We start from the raw sequence: 18,403 nt of genomic DNA on the forward strand, positions 1-18,403 counted from the left end.
AAGGATGTAAAACAGCCCACAGCAATGGATGCAATAAGTAACTAGTGATAGAGAGTTCACAGTTTGTGAACACGTCTTTACTGGGACAACACTTCAGGATGTCCTCAAAACATGGTCCTAAGAGCTACCCTGGTCAGGATTTTTTATTTAAAAAAATAAATAAATCTTGTTTAGTGTATTTCAGTACTGTTAGGAACTTGTCACAAGTGATAAAGCCTGGTGAACATAATATAATTTTGTAAATCATTAATTTATCTTTTTTCCCTTTTTCTTTTCCACTTGCCCTTTCCTCCCTTCAGATCTAAACTTCTAGCACAAGTGTAACAAAAACCATGGAAGACAAGAAGAAAGAGGAGAAACCAGAAGAGGAATTTACAGAACCTGAATCAGACTTCCCAGAAGCCTTACTAGAATATGAGTAGGTTTAGTATATTTACCTTTTCACACACATAAAATACATGAATGGATAGAGGAGGCAACAAAACTTACCAATTCAGATCCTGAGCTGATTGCCTGTGACAGTTGTGTAATGTTCATTCGTGTTCTTCTTTTGGGTTTTTAAGGCTATTGCAGAATCACAGAATGTTAGCGGCTTTAAGAGACCTCTGGAGATCATCAAGTTCAACCCTCCTGCCAGAGCAGGACAAAATCTAGGGCAGATCACTCAGAAAAGTGTCTAGACAAGTCTTGAAAGTCTCCAGAGAAGGAGACTCTACAACCTTTCTGGCCAGCCTGTTCCAGTGCTATGTGACCCTCACAGTAAATAAGTTCTTCCTCATGTTGACGTGGAACTTCCAATGATCTACCTTGAATCCATTGCCCCTTGTCCTATCACAGGGCACAAGTCCAAAGAGGTTGTCCTTGCATTCTTGATGCCCAGCCCTCATATATTTATACATATTAATTAGATCTCCTCTCAGTCTTCTCCTCTCCAGACTAAACAGACCCAGGTCTCTCAGCCTTTCCTTATATGACATTCCTTATATGATGTTCCATTCCCTTAATCATCCTCATAGCCTGTTGTTGGACTCTCTCAAGTAAAACCCTGTCCCTCTTGAACTGGGAAGCACAGAACTGGACACAACACTCCAGGTGGGGTCTCACTAGAGCCGAGCAGAGGGGGAGAAGAACCTCCCTTGACCTATGGGACAAACTCTTCTTAATGCACCCCAGGATACCATTGGCCTTCTTGGCCACAAGGGCACATTGCTGCCCCATGGACAACTTGTCCACCAGGACTCCAAGGTCCTTCTCCACAGAGCTGCTTTCTAGCAGGTCAGGTACTGGTGCATGGTGGTGTTCCTCCCCAGGTACAGGACTCTCTACTTACTCTTGTTAAACCTCATTAGGTTCCTCTTTGCACAGCTCTCCAGCCTGCCCAAATCTCACTGAATGGCAGCACAGCCTTCAGGTGAATCAGCCACTCCTCCCAGCTTTGTGTCATCAGCAAACTTGCTGGGTAGACACTCTGTCCCCTCATCCATGTCGTTGGTGAAGATGTTGAACAGGACTGGACCCAGCACTGACCCCTGGGGGCTCCACTAGTTACAGGTCTGCAGCTGGACTCTGCACCATTGATCAGCACCCTCTGGGCTCTCTTGTGTATCCAGTTCTTCACCCATCTCACTGTCCATTCTTCTGTCCCACACTTCCTGAGCTTGCTCGCAAGGATGTCATGGGACACTTAGATACACGCTTTTAAAACTATACCTATAAGATATCATATAAGTGGGTCAGAAATAATTTTATGCAGTTAGTTTATAACTTAGGTAAAGGACTTTTATTAGAAACAAAGAAAACACTACAATTTTGTCTGTTGGTCGCATGCTTTTGATCAGCATACTCTGAAGTTGCAAGACCACACTGAATTGGGTTTTTTGGGATTCCTTGGTGTTCACAGAGGTAGGTAGTCACTACCCAAAAACCTCAGGACCTACAGTTTGCTTCTTTGGTGCAGCTGAGAGCACAGTATGAAAGAATACTTTTTATTTTTAATAATGGAGGGATAACTAAAAGGTATTTTAAAATCAAGCAGAGAAAAAAAGGAGCTAAGAAGGTTATATCAGAAGTAGTTACAAAACACTCCGATTTATTTGATCTCCAATATCTTGAGTACATGATCAAAAAGAGAAAAATTAATCTCTGTGCTGTGTATCAAAGATGGAAATTGAAAGGGAAAAACCTCAACAACATCCAATATTCAACAATTACCAGCATTTAGGGAACAAGTGTAAGTGCCTTGCTGTAGAAATGAAAAGCAGGCTGAAGAGCAACCACATACAATTCTAGTGACATCTATAGGAGTTTACAGGGTTTATGTGGGATTTTCTGTTTGATTTTACAAAGAGCAGAGTACAAGTTTCCATAGTGAAACAGACCAGATTTAGCCAAATCATGTTACAAACAAATACAGTTCAAAAAGTCAACAAGGCCATCCATTTTGCTAATAAATAAGTAAACTGTATTGCTAGGGTGAGGAAAAAAAACCCACAACACACGAGTTTCTGATTAAATTATTGTTATGCATATTCAAATATCCAAGAAAATGTCTCAATTGTGTGAAGAATCTTCCATTGAAATGTGAGCTGTTCTGATACAGGATCTTTCGTTTCTAGGGGGGAAAGGGAAGAAAAGTATTTTTCTTTCTGTATTTATCTTTCTACCTCTAATTATCTCTCCACCTCTGTCATCTACAATGTCTCTGTAGCACTTGATTGAACAAAGCAGCATAATCTTACAAGTAAATATCTGTCACATTTATTTCAGGATTTATCAAGTGTTCAATACTTAATTTCCATTCCTAATTTTTCTTCTATACAGTGAAGAATGGTTGCTGTCCACAGCAAGTTTGTTATTTAGCATTTTCAGTAGTTTTCTGTTTCTGGATTGGTTAGTAACAACAATCTCATTAATTACTTGCCCTGGTAACATCCTGTAAATGACTGACAAAACTGTCATGGTACTCGAGAGGAGTGTTGTTTCTAGGTGATGAAATAATCTAAATTAAACTTCATATACAGAGTTGAGAAAAATAGTGTCTAAGGAGTCATCAATATAGCTGTTTTGTGGCTTTAGTCTGACAAATACTGTAGAAAAAAATAATATAAAGAGGAAAGTTCCAATATGTAGCTGACAAAATAGCAAATTCTACTAGAAATTTTTTTACATTAACAAAGTGACAGATGTAGACTGCCACTTCATGGAAAATTTTGAAGTACTAGAAATTAAAATCAGCATCAGTATCCAAAATACAGAAATGGCAGGTAATTTAGGAGGTAACAGTACATTACCAAACTGTTGCCTGTGTCTAATAAGTGAGATATTCTTGCTGTAGTCATCACCACCATGCCCGTGTATCTTCATTCTAGTCCCTCTTAGTAATATCCTTGTACTTCATGGAAAATCTGAAGAATACCTTGGAGCACAGACACCAGAGGATGCAAATCTAGCAACCTGCAATTTACATGACTTGGTGATCTAAACATAGCCAGGAAAAAGCACACAATAGGGAGGGGCAAAAAAATGAAAACAAACAATACAACCCAAGGAACAATAGCTGTTGAAACAGTAAAAGATACTGTGATAATGATAATACTTGCCTTTGTTGTGCTGTATGGTGAATGAATTCCAGGAAGAGAAGGAAAGATTACAGAGAATTTTGCAAATAGGCACCATTTGCAATCCAGCATTTCTCATTATAGAAGAGGGAATATCAGAAAAAAAAAATAATTGCAGCTGTGGCAAAGAGGATGACAAGTAGTCTATGAAAATTGTGAAAGCAGTAAGTGAGTTCTTTCACAAAAATGTATAAACATACTGAAAGGAAACTACTTGGGCTGCAGTCCCTACTCCCTTAGTGCTTCTTAAAGGCCAACAAGTTCTTTGTGTACAAATACACTCTATGAAGCCCAGCAAACAATATTTTTGGAAGAATTTAATTTGGGATTCATCTGACCTAAGTCTGTCTGAGTCCTCAAGGCTTCCTCTGTTGTGAGTGGTGAGTAATAAATATTTCTGGAGCAAATCTTGTCCTAAAAGACACCTGTGCCATAGGTCTGTTAAACCACATCCAGAAAGGAATAAACCAGCTTAATCCTTTCTAGCAGCTACAGAGGAACAGTACAATCAGGGAGTCTGATTCTCAGTAGAATTATGATACCTAAACTAATATGAAGGTTCAGATGTATATGGGAAATATTTATTTTTATGTGTAGTAAGTGGACAGCAGTATCAAATTGATCAAGCAATGTGATAGAAAAAGAAACATTTAAGAAGTGTTTGCATTTAATTTAGCATAAATGACAGTTCTCTGTGTTCCCTTCTGTTCTTTTAAGAACTTCCTTTCTTTACTTGTTCTTCACAGAATCGAGGCAAAAGAAACAGCACTTGATGAAACGTTGTTTGATCTGAAAGAAGCTGAAAAAAAGAACAAAGAATGTCACAAAAGAGTAAGTAGGCATGCATACTTCTCCCAATACACTGTAGATGCGGTATTTTAACTCACAGATTGAACTGGATTTTTTAAGTCCTAATACTACATTCACTGTAAGTGGAAGAGGCATTTGGCGCTTCTCTTTGCAGACATTTGAAGTCTTTTACAGTTATTCCCCCAATTTGCTGCTAGTACATGGTCTCTCAAGGACTTATTCATATTTTAAACTGTGCAGGGTACTTAAGGGCATGCTTGAAGTGCCATTTGCTCAGTTTACTCATGTTTTGACAGTTCCTTGAACTCCATTCTTTGTTTCCTGCTTAATGTTTCTGAGTGGTTTAGAGTTAATCCTTCTAGAAAGTGAGGAATGTTTGTGACTCTCACTGCTGCACAGTTACTGTTACAGTTTGGCTGGTATGGTTATTTGCTCCTAATTGGTATCCTTCAGGAGCAAACATACACAATCAGTAATTTCAGAGTGTCTCTTGAGAGGATCAGGGCAAGGGGATGTAATCACAGTTACAGAATCAGTAGGTATGACTAATTCTAGTTCTGACAAGACTCGCTACTATGGCTACATGCAAGTGACCTGATTGTCTGACATCTATATGAAGGTGGTAAATGGTCATGAGGAATGTTGAAATGAAGTAAATAACTCCTACAAATAAATATTGTTATGAAATCAACAGACAAGGAACTTTCTTTCCAGGCAATGGAGGCCTATTTTTGTGCTGCACTCGGTACAGCAGTCATTCGACTTCCTTTTCCTTGTAATGCTCTTGAAGTTACTGAGAAACATCTGACACTTGTAAACTCTCCCTTTTGCTTTATCCTTTTTGAATATGAAGAACAGGTGTTGAGCTGAGTGCTTTTGCAGTGCACCCGCCACTAGGTCAGATTTTACTTCATGACTTAAGTCTGTAAATTTGAAAACTAATTTGAAGTGTTTTAATACATGCCTTTTCTTTTCTTGTCCTTTCACAGCATGACCTTCTGAAGGAAGAAAAGCAGGCACACATCAGGCGTATCCTAAGGCAATTAGAAGAAGAGGAGAAAAACCAAGATAAAAAGGAGGTTGTAACCAGGGATGATGTGGAAGATTCACTGAAAACAGTATGGCAGTATGAAAAGGACCAAGAACAGCTTCTGAAAGGTGTGTTGTGAGTTGTGGAAGTGTGGTTTGCAGTTCACACAGTTAGGACTGAGTGTTTTGGGGTTTTTTTGCATTTTAAATAAAGATTCAATTTCCTCATTGTATAAAAAACATAAGGCTTTCCCTCCCCAAAGTTAAGCTATCTAAAGTGGTATGAGATTGTGGAGGGCTTAGAAGTAAATCTGTCAATTAAGTTGAGTTAAAATTGAAAACACGCAGGTCTTTTATAGAAACAGGCCCAGTATATTTGACTCTGTTTTGTTCCTTCCAAGTGATGTGTATTGTTGTGCCAGTAATATACGAGATAATAATACAATATACAGAATACAAAGTAACAGACTTTATATTTTCCATTATGTTCAAGCTCCTGAAAGCCCTATGCCCTGGCTCCACTGGAAGGCAAGAAAAATAGTTGATGGTAGAGAAAATGAGCAATTTTGACTGTTAGAAGTTCTGGCTGCCATCCTTGCCATTCTCCCTGGCAGTGAAGTCACATGTGTCTTTGGTTACATTTCAATGAGACCTGTTGTGTCTCCTTGGCAGAAGGAGAAGCTGGTGGCCCTTGACACCATGTCAGGCCATCATGTTGTAATCATTGTAGTGTGGAAGAATCACCTTTCTTTCCCCAATCTCAGTGAAAGTGACTTTATTAAAGAATGATGAACTTTCAGTTCAAGAAACTGGTAGTGAACTTGTCTTCTGACATTCTCGCTTTAATAGATATACAAGCCGAGATTGAAGAAACTGAGAAAAGAATTTCAGTAATGCAGGCTGAGAGAGATTATTGGTTGGAGTACAAAAATGTAGGAAGTAAAACAGATGCCAACAAGATTATGAATTTGGAAAAAGACATTCAGGAAGTCAAAGATGACCTTCAAAGGACTACAGGTCAGTTTTCAGCTAGTGTAATGCAAGCCTTATAAGCTCCTTCTGTATTACTTCTGGGAACTAATTAAATTCTAAGTCTAGTTTGATATGAAGTTACAGTAATTTGTATGAACATTTGCAAGACAGTACACCTAACTAGACCACATAATCCTATAAAATGGAAAAACTATCTCCATGAAAGTCCCTTTCTAAAACATTTTGTGAAGTTGCAGAAAATACAAACACTTAGAGAAACTGATAACCTTGTCTTCTGAGGATTTTCTTGTAAAATATAGGCAACCCATATTTTAAAATGTTACAGTAAAGGACAGCAATTTTGTAAAACTAAGTCTGCATGTATTTAGGTCCCACACAGACCAGTCTCCCTTGGAAAGTGTTGACTCTGCTCTTGTTGCTTTGTATCATGCCACAAGCTCTTTACATGTTGAAAACTCTTGACAGAAACATAGTATGAGCTCATTCTTGGAACAGTCTCTCCAGGATTGAGAATCCTGGTTTCAGTGCAGAACTACAGGGAGTTGTTCAGCCAGTGGTCTGAACTTTGCTTCCTTGTTATAGTCTCTTACCTAAGGCCCTGCAAAATTGCCAGAACAGGCATCTACAAACCCTGGGAACTGTTTCAGTAATGACACCACAGTAGACTTAATTTGAGAGCTTATGTATTGTGGTGCTGAGTGCTTTACAAAGATTTTTTTTACTACTGCATTATTTAAAAATCATTTAAATATTTTGCTGTTACATAACCCAGGGTTCTAAGGGGAGGAGAATGTTCTGGTTTTCTTCCTTTATGTCTCTCAGTATGCATGACCACAGCCAAGCAGCTGGTAGTAACAGGCAGTGACACTGCTCTAAGGGTCTCTATATTCTGTGCCAACCATTACCAGGCATCAACTACTGTGGATGAGAGCCAACTAGCTATCTTTTTGTTTCTTGAAACATATTTTATCACAATTAAGATCTGCACAGTGCTTTTTGCATTGCCAGTTAACTTGTCAGGTATTCATCTCTGTATTCAGAGAGATTGATGTTTTTCATTATGCATGTTCTGTTTTCTTAATCAATTTAATATTTTGTTATACAGCTGCTGAAATATGAACTGAAAAAGAGAATGGACTTTTATATAGAATGCCAGAATGAGCCAGTAGGAGCATTCAGTCTGGCCTCCTGCATGTCACAGGGTACAGAGCCAAAAATTTGCAGTTGAACAGAAGTGTAGTTATAGAAAGACTGTAACAGAGGCACATGAAGCAGTTGCCTAATTAACATACTGCAAAATGATGCTCCCAGTACTGGACATCAGCATACTATTTTACTCAGCTTCCTAAAATTGAACTTATGAAGTGGTTGGGGAGTACAGCCTTCTAGTCTATCAAAATAAGAAAAGGAAAAAAAAAAGTAACAAGATTCCATGTGGCAGCAAATTGGGTTTGTTCACTCCCTGAGTTTGCTCCAGACTTAGGGAATAGGCATAATTGAAGAAGTTTCTATCTATAGGTGCCACTGAAGGGCTTGAAGATGGCTTAGTTCATGTTGTCTGGAGATGACATTTAAAATGAAATTGTGAAGGGAAGACGAAGCAAAAGAGAGCCATACACTTCTGGGATGTCTGGGGAAAACCAGTGCTGTAGTGAGAGATTTAGGGAAAATAGCCTCCTTAGAAACAGTAGGTGTGTCTGACCCAATCCTCCTTTTCTTCATTCTCCCAGTACAACTCAGGTTGTTTAGCTGTCTGAAAGATTAATTAATTATAGTATGTAAGTACTTCTATTTCATTCTGCCAAGTCTAGGTGGTTGAGAGATGAAGGGCAGGCCGGTTTTCACAGTGTTCAATTAAGAATGAATGCTCAACTAATGCACTTTTCATATTTGATTGTCTGTGACTCCACAGTGGGTCCCTGACCAGATACTCATTTACAGCCAGATCAGGAATAGGCTGCCTGCAACACAAGTGCAGAGCTAGGCTGAATTTAAAGCCTCTGGAACAAGTAAGAAGTGCATTCTTTCAAAGAAAATTACTCCAATCTCATTTGTTCCTTCAAAAGGAGAAAGTACCAAGTAGCAATGGTATTATTTGATCCCTTCTGAAGGGAAGGATGAAATAATGAAATAGTAAGTGACTGGAACTTGAAGTCAAACCAATTCAGTTTGACGTAAGACACAATTTTTGAATAATGACCACAAGTCATGATGAAAGGAAATCATTGAGGCAATTGCCAAATTGTCCTTTTTTCCTGTTCTCAGTTAGAACCCTCCTGGATGGCTGAGATACGTCAGGACATTTATTAAGCTCAGTACAAAAACTGAAAAAAATGTCATGTGCATAAGGTGATGCAACATTTCTATACCTAAAAAATAAGTTTTCTGAGCAAATCTCTCACAGGATTCCAGGAACTCTGCTATAGATAGAGGCAAATTTTAGTGTAAGATACTAATTTTTTAGCAGGGAATTACTCAGCTGACTGCTCAGTTAACAGCAAATTGTTCAGCTGTGGTAGTGGCCAACAGAAATGTGTAAGACTTAAGATTTTTAGTTGTATAGTTCACACTGCTGTCCTTTGGGTTTAGCAGGTCCATTTCTATGGGGACGGAAGTTTGAATCCTTTTCTGCGAACCATCTGTGCACGAGATACTGGCTGATGAGGTCCAGTTTAGAAACAACGTGCCAGTTACCTATTTGCTGACAGGAGAAATTGATGCCAAGTAATAATTCCTGATTTTCTTTTTGTTTGTTTGTTTTGAAGAATATTTTAGAAGTACTTTGAAAGCAATGAAAGAAGAAAATGACAGACAGGTTCTGAAGCACATGGAGCTAACTAAGGAACAGGCTCCTGAGGTATTCCTTCTGCCTTTTTTAAAAGTGATGACTGTATCACAGTTTGGATTCATGTACTCTGCATTAATAATTATTTTAACTCAAATTAGGACTTGGAAGTTTTTTAATAAATTGAAAGTAAAATAAACTGTAAATCTTCTTTCTAAACATGACATTATTGTTATACACATGTGTACTTTTTTCACATGAGACTAGCAATGAGTAGATGTGAGGGCATTTTACAAAGGAGGTATGGAAAACTGGGGCACCATGCACTGATAAGACTTGTTCAAGAACATGTCAGTTCTGCTCTGACCTTAATTTTTGTGTTTGCATAGACTTCAAAAAACAGTAACACACTAAGAGATTGTCTGCAGGGAAATACACATTTGACAAAAAAAAAAAAAGACAAAAAAAAAAAAAGTTGTATTGTACTTGTAGGATACAGCAATTTCAAAATGCCAAAATAGTGCAGTCTACAGTAAAATTTAAGCTCATTAATGTATAGATTTTTTTGCCATATCTGCCAGCTCTGATTTGTAAACAAGATTTACAAAGTATTTATGCTGACAACTTCTTACAGTCACAAAAAGCGAAGCACAAGCAAAGCATTCTTCAGTACAAATCACAAAGTGGGCCCATTAGGTGTGTAAATTCCTTGACTTCATTGCTGGGAATTTCAGCCCTGTGAGAATATAATCCAAAGGACTCTGCTTATGGTGTTTTACAGGGGCATCTTTGCTCCCACTTGTTCCTTTCCACTTACTGTTATCAAAAATTAAATTGTAGCCTCAGCTCACTAGCACAGACCTCTACATATTTAAGTCACTTGTCATAGATCAACACTGCCTCATTTATGATTTTCCAGAATTTTTTATAGTTAAAAGTTTGATTTCCTGAAAACAGGAAGATTTGAGCAGTAGTGGCAACACAGTAGAACTTGTTAGGTGAAAAGGAAATGTCTTATTTTAATATGAGAAATTATAAAATATTGGTAAATTGCTGGACATATAAGGTACACTAGGCAGGAGAAGAAACATCTGGCTTTGTGGACTAAATCCCCTTGTAATCCCTCAGCGGATTCTTCAGTCTGTTGTGTGGCTGTTTCTTAATGATTTCCTGCTAAACAAGAGACGTTGGTACATTATATCTATATCATTATTTAGCATTGTCAAAGTCCTGCTTTCAGATGAGATGACCTTAAATTGTGTTTTCTCAGGATGCTGTGAGAGACTTAGACAAAGACACCATCAGAGAAATTGAAGAGAATGAATGGCTAAAAGCAGAGGTAAGAGGATCACTTGTGTATAGTTTATCATGGCAGGTTTGAAATCCTATGGCCTACAGTCATAACTGTCCCCACTGGTGGGCCTCTGAAGGCTTTAATAAGAAAAGAAGAGCAAATTTCCTGTAATTAACCTGTAATCCTGAGTGGCAAACAGCATATGTGGTTAATAGAGGTAAAAGGTGAGTGTCTTCTTTTGCAAATGAAGGACCCTTTTTTCCTGCCCAAGCAGCTATATGAAGGAGTACAACATTCCATACAATTAAGTATTTGTGTATGTGGAGATTGGGATGCTGTGTAGTGTAAAGGCTCATCAATGTCAGTATCTGAAAAGTGTAGTTTTGAATTGCAATTAAGTTTTAGTGCTACTGTATTAAAAAAAAAATTATTAGGGATGTTGGAAAGATTTTTGGAGAAAGGGCTTGAAACATCTTTAAATGGAAGATAATAAAAAAACCTTGGAGATTAATACGCTGAAGAGAGAAAAATCAGAATCATACCACTTTGTAATTGATTACTTGATAGTTTTACACTGTCTTTTAATTGCAATTTAGAGCTATATATTAGATAGTTGTAACTTTTCTTGTCAAGAAATAACCTTTTTTTGAGCTAGATTTAGGAAACAGATTTTTCCATGGTGACAGTTTGATTGTGTTTGTTCCAATCAACACAGGTTCTTTGTTGCAATCAAATCTAAGCAAGAAATTGGGTGGGGAAATACTGTTCCCCACCTTCACAACCTCAAAGCCTAGAACTGAGCAAAGCTTTCTGGGAAATTAATAAACTTACTATTTTTCAGTGCCACATGAACAAGCTGGGCAGAGGTTTCTCCATTTTACTTACTAGGTTAAGATACTTGCCTGTATGCAGGGACATGGCTTTCCTTTTCCTTAATGACCTCTGACCCTACATGTTTAGCCTTCAGGGAGGGTGTCCAAACCACAGCTTCTGAGGCAATGAGATAGTGGTCAGCAGGAGGGAATTCATGTTTCAGTCTGTATAAACAAACAGGAGCCTGAGTCTATACGTATATCCTAGCACGGAATGAGTAGGAATTCCCTTCCCATCTTCCAGTCTCACTAAACACTTAATGAATGTTGCACAAGGGAGATCCACTTCACAATATTCTTATGTCCTGACAAGCCCTCACCTCAGAGATGAGTGATCTGGATTTCTTTCCTCTCAACTAGAAGTTTCCTATATTATGATTTAGTTTCCTGTGTTACCAGTTTGCTAGGTTATAAATTATTGCTTTGAATTGTTGTGCAAAGCAAAACTAATCACTAAACTTCTCCAGTCCTCTGAATTCACCCATTCATTTTCTTTGCTTTTCTTACATAGATGAAATATTTTATTTCAGCCTAGTGTTTACATTTAGCTGGCAGACTCTTTCAGTATTTTCTTTTGGGGAGATAAACCAGAAATTTCAGTTTTGTCCTGATTCAGAATTAATAATTTTTTTCAGTTTGGCTGCTGAACTGAACAATGACTGACCGAATCAGCCCTAAACTAGTTACCTCCAAATCTGAACAGGTTTGGAGACTTCAGTCACGTTTCCATGGTTACTGTGTCACACTAAGATGGTGCAAAGTGGTATCACTTCATCATGCCAAGCCACATCCTGTTACTGGTTAACATCCTGTCATTTTCACCTTTTTTAATCCTTGGGAGAAATAAGAACTAGTTTTTAACTGCAACTTTGGATGATTATGGCTGGATTAATTTGGCTTCAGTGAGAACAGATGCATTCAGATCGTTAGGTACTGTTTTTGAACGTGTGCATATAGCTAAGGTTTCCGGGAAGGTATCCATCCCATAGTACATTCCACTTCTCAGGAAGGGGATAAGATCTTGCTTGTACTTCAAGAAAGGTGACAGGAATTGTGGGAACTTCATGGCAATATGGGGTGATTATGATTCTGTGATGACCAGTCCAAAAGAAAGGAGACCCTGGGGTTTAGCTAGTGTTGTGGCTAACTTGGACTGAGAGCTAGAAGGCTTTTTGTATAGGCAGCAATTAGAAAAACAATGATTGCTGAGCAAGAGTTTTAAGTTAACTCTACAAAGAAGGTTTTTCTCTCTCAAAGCTCTGATATGAAAGCAAAAATAAATAAATTTAAAAAATAATCCAGAGCTTCTGTCTCCCAGAGCTGTTTGTCTACATGACAGGGATCAGGGTTGCATAGGCCACGTGTGGTTGTGATTGCCAGAGTTGTGCCTGCAAAGGGTTCTAAAAAAGGTGTGAAGGAACCAGAGAGGCCTTCCCTTTGCCTGGAAATGTGTCACTATAGTTCCCCACCAAATGCAGTCTTGCTGATAGAGCGGCCTTCTTTCTAGGTATGTGCTATTTAGATAATTACTATGAAAGCTTTGCAAAACAGGCATCGTCTTTCTAAAATGATCTTTTTTACATATATATTTTTACTTTTTATTTTGTAATTCTCCAAAGATTAAGATTTACCAAAAGGAATTAAGTGATTTGCAAGCCTCTGTTCAGCTCCTGGAAGAAGAAAATATCAGTTTAGTGGCAAAACTGGTTGATGACAGACTTCAGGAGCCAAGAGCACCCAGGTAAAACTGTGGCTTTACAGACTCAAGAACGCTTTAATTATTTTTTTAAAACATAATGCCTTCTCCTGCTTCTAGAGCTGTTTGGGCTCTTCCACAACAAAGCCAAGGTAGTTTCCTACTTGAGAGGATGCAGAATTTGACTGAATATGTGTGGGATTTATGTCGCTAAAAGATGACAGTGACATTGTAACCTCCTAAATACCAAAATTCAGGGAAGAAACTGGGTTCTTTAATTATCTATTACAACCTAGTGACACTTACTTTCTTTTAGTGGGGATAGCACTGCATCTTGGAAATAGTTTCCTTCAGTGGTACTTGTCTCAGATTCAACTTCTCAGACCAAGTGTATTAGCAGGAGGAATATATTTTTCCTTTACTGTTGGCAAAATGTTTTAAGATGTGAAGTTGAATATGCAAATATATAGAGTTTCGCAATCTCAAATGATACAAATTACCTGGTACAGAGTAAGGAAGAGACCTTGGGGTAGGTCTGTCTGTAGTATTAGTTTCTTTTATATTGAAATTATTTAACTTGTTCCCTAGAGAAAGATTAATTTAGCTGCTAAATGTCAACACTAATGGTCTTAAAAGCACAATGTAACAATGGGAATGATCTGTCTTTATTTTCCAGTCCCAGCTCAGTGATTTCAGCTGTGTTGCATAAAAATGTTCCAAGTCTTAAGAACTAATCATTTTTCTCTAGTCTCCAAACTTTGGATTGGTTTTAAGTGTGAGCTGCCAGCTGTGGTTTGAATCTTGGACTGACTGGAGGCTCTAACATTTGTTTTCTTTCAGTCTCATGGACATAGTTGAACTTAGGTCCTAAGAATAAAAAAGAGCAGCTCATTAGCCACTAAGCTACCTGGCTGCCTCTGGTGCATTTTTAAACCATTGCACTATTCTGCACTTGTGGTTAAGCAGCAGATGGCTTTCAGAAAGGGTGGCCTCCCACCCCTGACCCCAAAAGATTGCACAGGAAAATTCAGAGAGAAAATTCAGACCTCTCATATGAATTTAACTTTTTTTTTTTTTTTTTTTTTATTTCATAGGCATTTGTTTCCTGCCCAGGCAGCTGACTCACAAGATGAATTTCCTAAGGATGAAATGAAAGAAGTAGAGGATAGAGAGCATGCAGGTAATGCACATCCCAGTAGCTTATAAGTACTGATAAGCCAGTGAACATTTAAATACTTTTAATTTCTTCATTTTTTTATCGAACTGTTTTACTTAGTGAACACTTGATTTCCCATGGCATTGCAGCCCCTGCAGCAATGTAGCTTGTGTTGAGAAGACAAAACTACAATCTACCTTTACAAAAGTTTGAAAATTGAATAATAGTCATGTCACAGTTTGGGTTGGAAGGCACCTTAAAGATCACCTAGTTCTAACCCCCCTGCCCTGGACAGGGACACTTCCCACTAGAGCAGGTTGCTTAGAGCCCCATCCAGTTGCAACTGGTTTTAGATTGCAGAAATAAACATAGAAAGAACAGTGAGGAAAATCAGCACTTGGCTTGGATTGCCAACCAAAAACCTTACCAAGCTGTTCATTACTTCACACTGGCCAAGCCACATTGAAGATTGCAGGCAATGCTCATACTGAATACTGATTCTGATGTTCATAAAGCTTAAGAATTACATGCACATCTTTCTTCATCTCTTTAAAAAGTGAAAGCAGATGGAGGTGAAAACCTCAGAAGTGCCTCAGTCCCCTGTCAAAAAGGTAAGGCCTTAGCAAAGACTCAGTCCAAAAGAGAGCACAAGAAGGCTCAAGACAGTGATGAGAAGCTGCGGGAAAAGTTTTTCACTCCAAGTCTTGAAAAGTTGTTGTATGAAGATGGAGAAGATTCCCAGGTGAGTTAAAGTAATAGAATCTTTGACTGACACATATTTCAGTGTGGAGCATGAGCTACTGCCAGAAGCTTTCTATTCCTAGTGTTGCTAGGCCAGAAAAAACTCCAGTGTCTTTTACCTAGTGTACCATTCAGATGCTTAATCATAGGCATCTGGTGCTATTTGAGAGGGTGAGGCCAAAATGATGGGCCAAAACAGCATAGGTTCTGTCATACAGGTCGTCCTCAGGTGAATGTTTTGGAGGTTTTAGGCATTTCTGATAGCACAAGACACATTGTTTTAGCAACGGAATAGTGTCCTAGGAATCAGCATACATGAGTGTTGAATTCCTCCTAGAAAGAATTCTGAATGTCACCAAGTCAGAGTTTCCTATGGCATTGCATGGATTCTTTTTTGCTTGGATGCCAGTCCCTTTAGAACTTCAGTTGCGTAATAGCATTAAAGGATCAACAGATGGTTTAATCGTTCAATGGAGAGCCAGGGTAAATGAGTTCCTGGGTGCAGAATATAGAGTTTGAGAAAATACAACGTTACAGGTTGTATGTAAATATGGAGAGTTTCTGTAGTTCTTGAAAGAGGTGGTGGCACCTGGTTCAGAACATCACAGAATCACAGAACAGTAGGGGTTAGAAGGGACCTCTGGAGATCACTGAGTCCAACACCCCTGCCACAGCAGGACCACCACAGAATCTAGGGCAGGTCACACAGAAACACATTCAGATGCTCTTCAAAGTCTCCAGAGAAGGAGACTTCACAATCTCTCTGGGCAGCCTGTACCAGTGCTATGTGATCCTCACTCCCACCCTTCAGGTATTTATAGACATTAGTGAGATCCCCCTTCAGTCTTCTCCAGACTAAACAGACCCAGATCTCTCAGCCTTTCCTCATAAGACAGATGTTCCAGTGCCTTAATCATCCTTGTAGCTTCCCATTGGACTCTCTCAAGTAAAACTCTGGCCCTCTTGAACTGGGAAGCAAAGAACTGGACATAACACTCCAGGTGGGGTCTCACTAGGGCCAAGTAGAGGGGGGGAAGAACCTCCCTTGACTTATGGGACAAACTGTTCTTAATGCACCCCAGGATACCATTGGCCTTCTTGGCCACAAGGGCACATTGTTGCCCCATGGACAACTTGTCCACCAGGACTCCAAGGTCCTTCTCCACAGAGCTGCTTTCTAGCAGGTCAGGTACTGGTGCATGGTGGTGTTCCTCCCCAGGTACAGGACTCTCTACTTACTCTTGTTAAACCTCATTAGGTTCCTCTTTGCACAGCTCTCCAGCCTGCCCAAATCTCACTGAATGGCAGCACAGCCTTCAGGTGAATCAGCCACTCCTCCCAGCTTTGTGTCATCAGCAAACTTGCTGGGTAGACACTCTGTCCCCTCATCCATGTCGTTGGTGAAGATGTTGAACAGGACTGGACCCAGCACTGACCCCTGGGGGCTCCACTAGTTACAGGTCTGCAGCTGGACTCTGCACCATTCATCAGCACCCTCTGGGCTCTCTTGTGTATCCAGTTCTTCATCCATCTCACTGTCCATTCTTCTGTCCCACACTTCCTGAGCTTGCTCACAAGGATGCTATGGGAGACAGTGTCAAAAGCCTTGCTTAGGTCAAGATAGACAACATCCATTGGTCTCCCTGCATGTACCCATTCAGTTACAACACCATAGAAGGCTGTCACATTAGTCAAGCATGATTTCTCCCTGGCAAATCCATGCTGGCTACTCCTGATAACCATGTGCTTAGAGATGACCTCCAGAATGATCTGCTCCATCATTTTCCCAGGAATGGGAGTGAGGCTGACTGGTCTGTAGTTTCCTGGATCTTGCCCTTTTTGAAGACTGGAGTGACACTGGCTTTCCTTCAGTCCTCAGGCACATCTCCTGTTTACCATGATCTTTAGAAAATGATGGAGAGCGGTAGAGCAACAACATCACCCAGCTCTCTCAGCACTTGTGGGTACATCCCATCGGGGCCCGGGGTGTGTGTGTTCAGTTTACCCAACTGATCTCAACATCCTCAGTCTTAGGCTGCAAAAAGAGGTTTCCTGGGTGCTTTTGATACTACACTCAAGTTATGAAAACCTGAAAACATTTCTAAATAAACTTACTAGTTTCAGAAAATATATGTCTATAGCATTAATGTCTTCTGCAAATTAATATAGATATTATAGAAATGGTGCAGATTTCAGGGCTTGCTGTGTAAGGATAGTTTTCTATAATGTTTCTTTACCCTTGAATATTCTATTCAAACTTAAGTCAATAATGAGTTTTTTAAGAAAAAAAAAAAAAGAAAAAACACACAAAAAAAATCCAACAGCTTTTTTTTTTTCTAGAAATTTGGCATTATTCTGCAACTTGTGTTCAGAGAAATCATCCTGTTCCCTCGATCAGAGGAGGATCTTAAGTGGTGACTCTGTCCTGACAAGTCAGTACAGAGAAAAGCTGAACATTTAGTAAAAAAGAAAAATAAATCTGTCCAAGTGTTAGGTTTTTTTGCAGCTATTGCCTTGGGAGAGGAAGAGTAGCTTTACCTCCTGCTTCCTGCTGTTAGCACTGCAGAGCCCACCTTGTTGAGGGCCACGGGGGCTGCTGACACTCCTGTACCCTCCTAAAAATGAAGCTATAGTTGCAAACAATTTTTATTTCTTAAACAGAGGTGATTGAAGAGCTTGCACTGTAGGGTTCTTTCTCCCCTCTCCCTGTGTGGTTCTGCTCCTGCCCCTAGAGAACCCATAGTGCACATCAGCCTTTTCTGCAGCTGATTCACTCACTAACCCAGCAGAAAAGCTTGTTTTTTTGTTGTTTTTTTTTTTTCCTCCTGAAATAGTTTTCTGTTGGGTTAGTCAACCACATTGACTCACAGGTTTGGAGGAGGCCAGAGCCAGCACAGACATGGTGGGAGCACATGGCTGTACTTGTTTCTCTCTTTTTGGCAGTAGTGAGCTGTTGAATTAGTTTAATTCTTCTCACAGAACTGAAGTTGGAAGTAGAAGTTGGTTTGCAGAGAAAGTCTTACTGGAGAAAACACACAGGGAAAGAAGTGGGCAGCCAGGCCTGTTAACTCTGACATTGCCAAACACAGCAACCCCAGCGCAGCAACTTTACAGTTGCTTTTAAAAGGAAAGCTACTGGTTTTTTTTGTTGTGGGGTTTTTTGTTTGTTTGTTTTTTTGTTTGTTTTTTTAAGAACAGCTGCTTTTTGATGTAATTGCAGAGTAATATTCTCTCTTCTTAAGGAATATTTAAAACTGGGTCCTGTGGATACAAGGCTACTGTGTGTGGTTGGAAGAACCATGCCTGTTCATGAAGATGCAGACTACGTGAGCTATGAGGAAGCTGGTACATCAGGCAGGCACATCACAGCTCGGATGATCAAGGCCTTATCTGAAGAAGAGGTTAGTTAA

The 18,403-nt window shown here is 39.3% G+C and overlaps 1 protein-coding gene across 1 annotated transcript; it reads left to right on the top strand.

Moving 5' to 3' along the window:
• Positions 1–332: 332 nt before the first annotated feature.
• CCDC83 (coiled-coil domain containing 83) lies at positions 333–18,403 on the top strand. The gene is made up of 10 exons (XM_010002554.1): positions 333–418; positions 4,364–4,448; positions 5,417–5,585; positions 6,306–6,473; positions 9,215–9,306; positions 10,505–10,573; positions 13,020–13,141; positions 14,191–14,276; positions 14,810–14,994; positions 18,236–18,403. Exons 1-10 carry the CDS (start codon positions 333–335, stop codon positions 18,401–18,403), a joined length of 1,230 nt encoding a protein of 409 aa, XP_010000856.1.

This window comes from Chaetura pelagica, unplaced genomic scaffold (genome assembly GCF_000747805.2).
Source record: "Chaetura pelagica isolate M959 unplaced genomic scaffold, ChaPel_1.0 scaffold388, whole genome shotgun sequence".
Lineage (NCBI taxonomy): Eukaryota > Metazoa > Chordata > Aves > Apodiformes > Apodidae > Chaetura > Chaetura pelagica.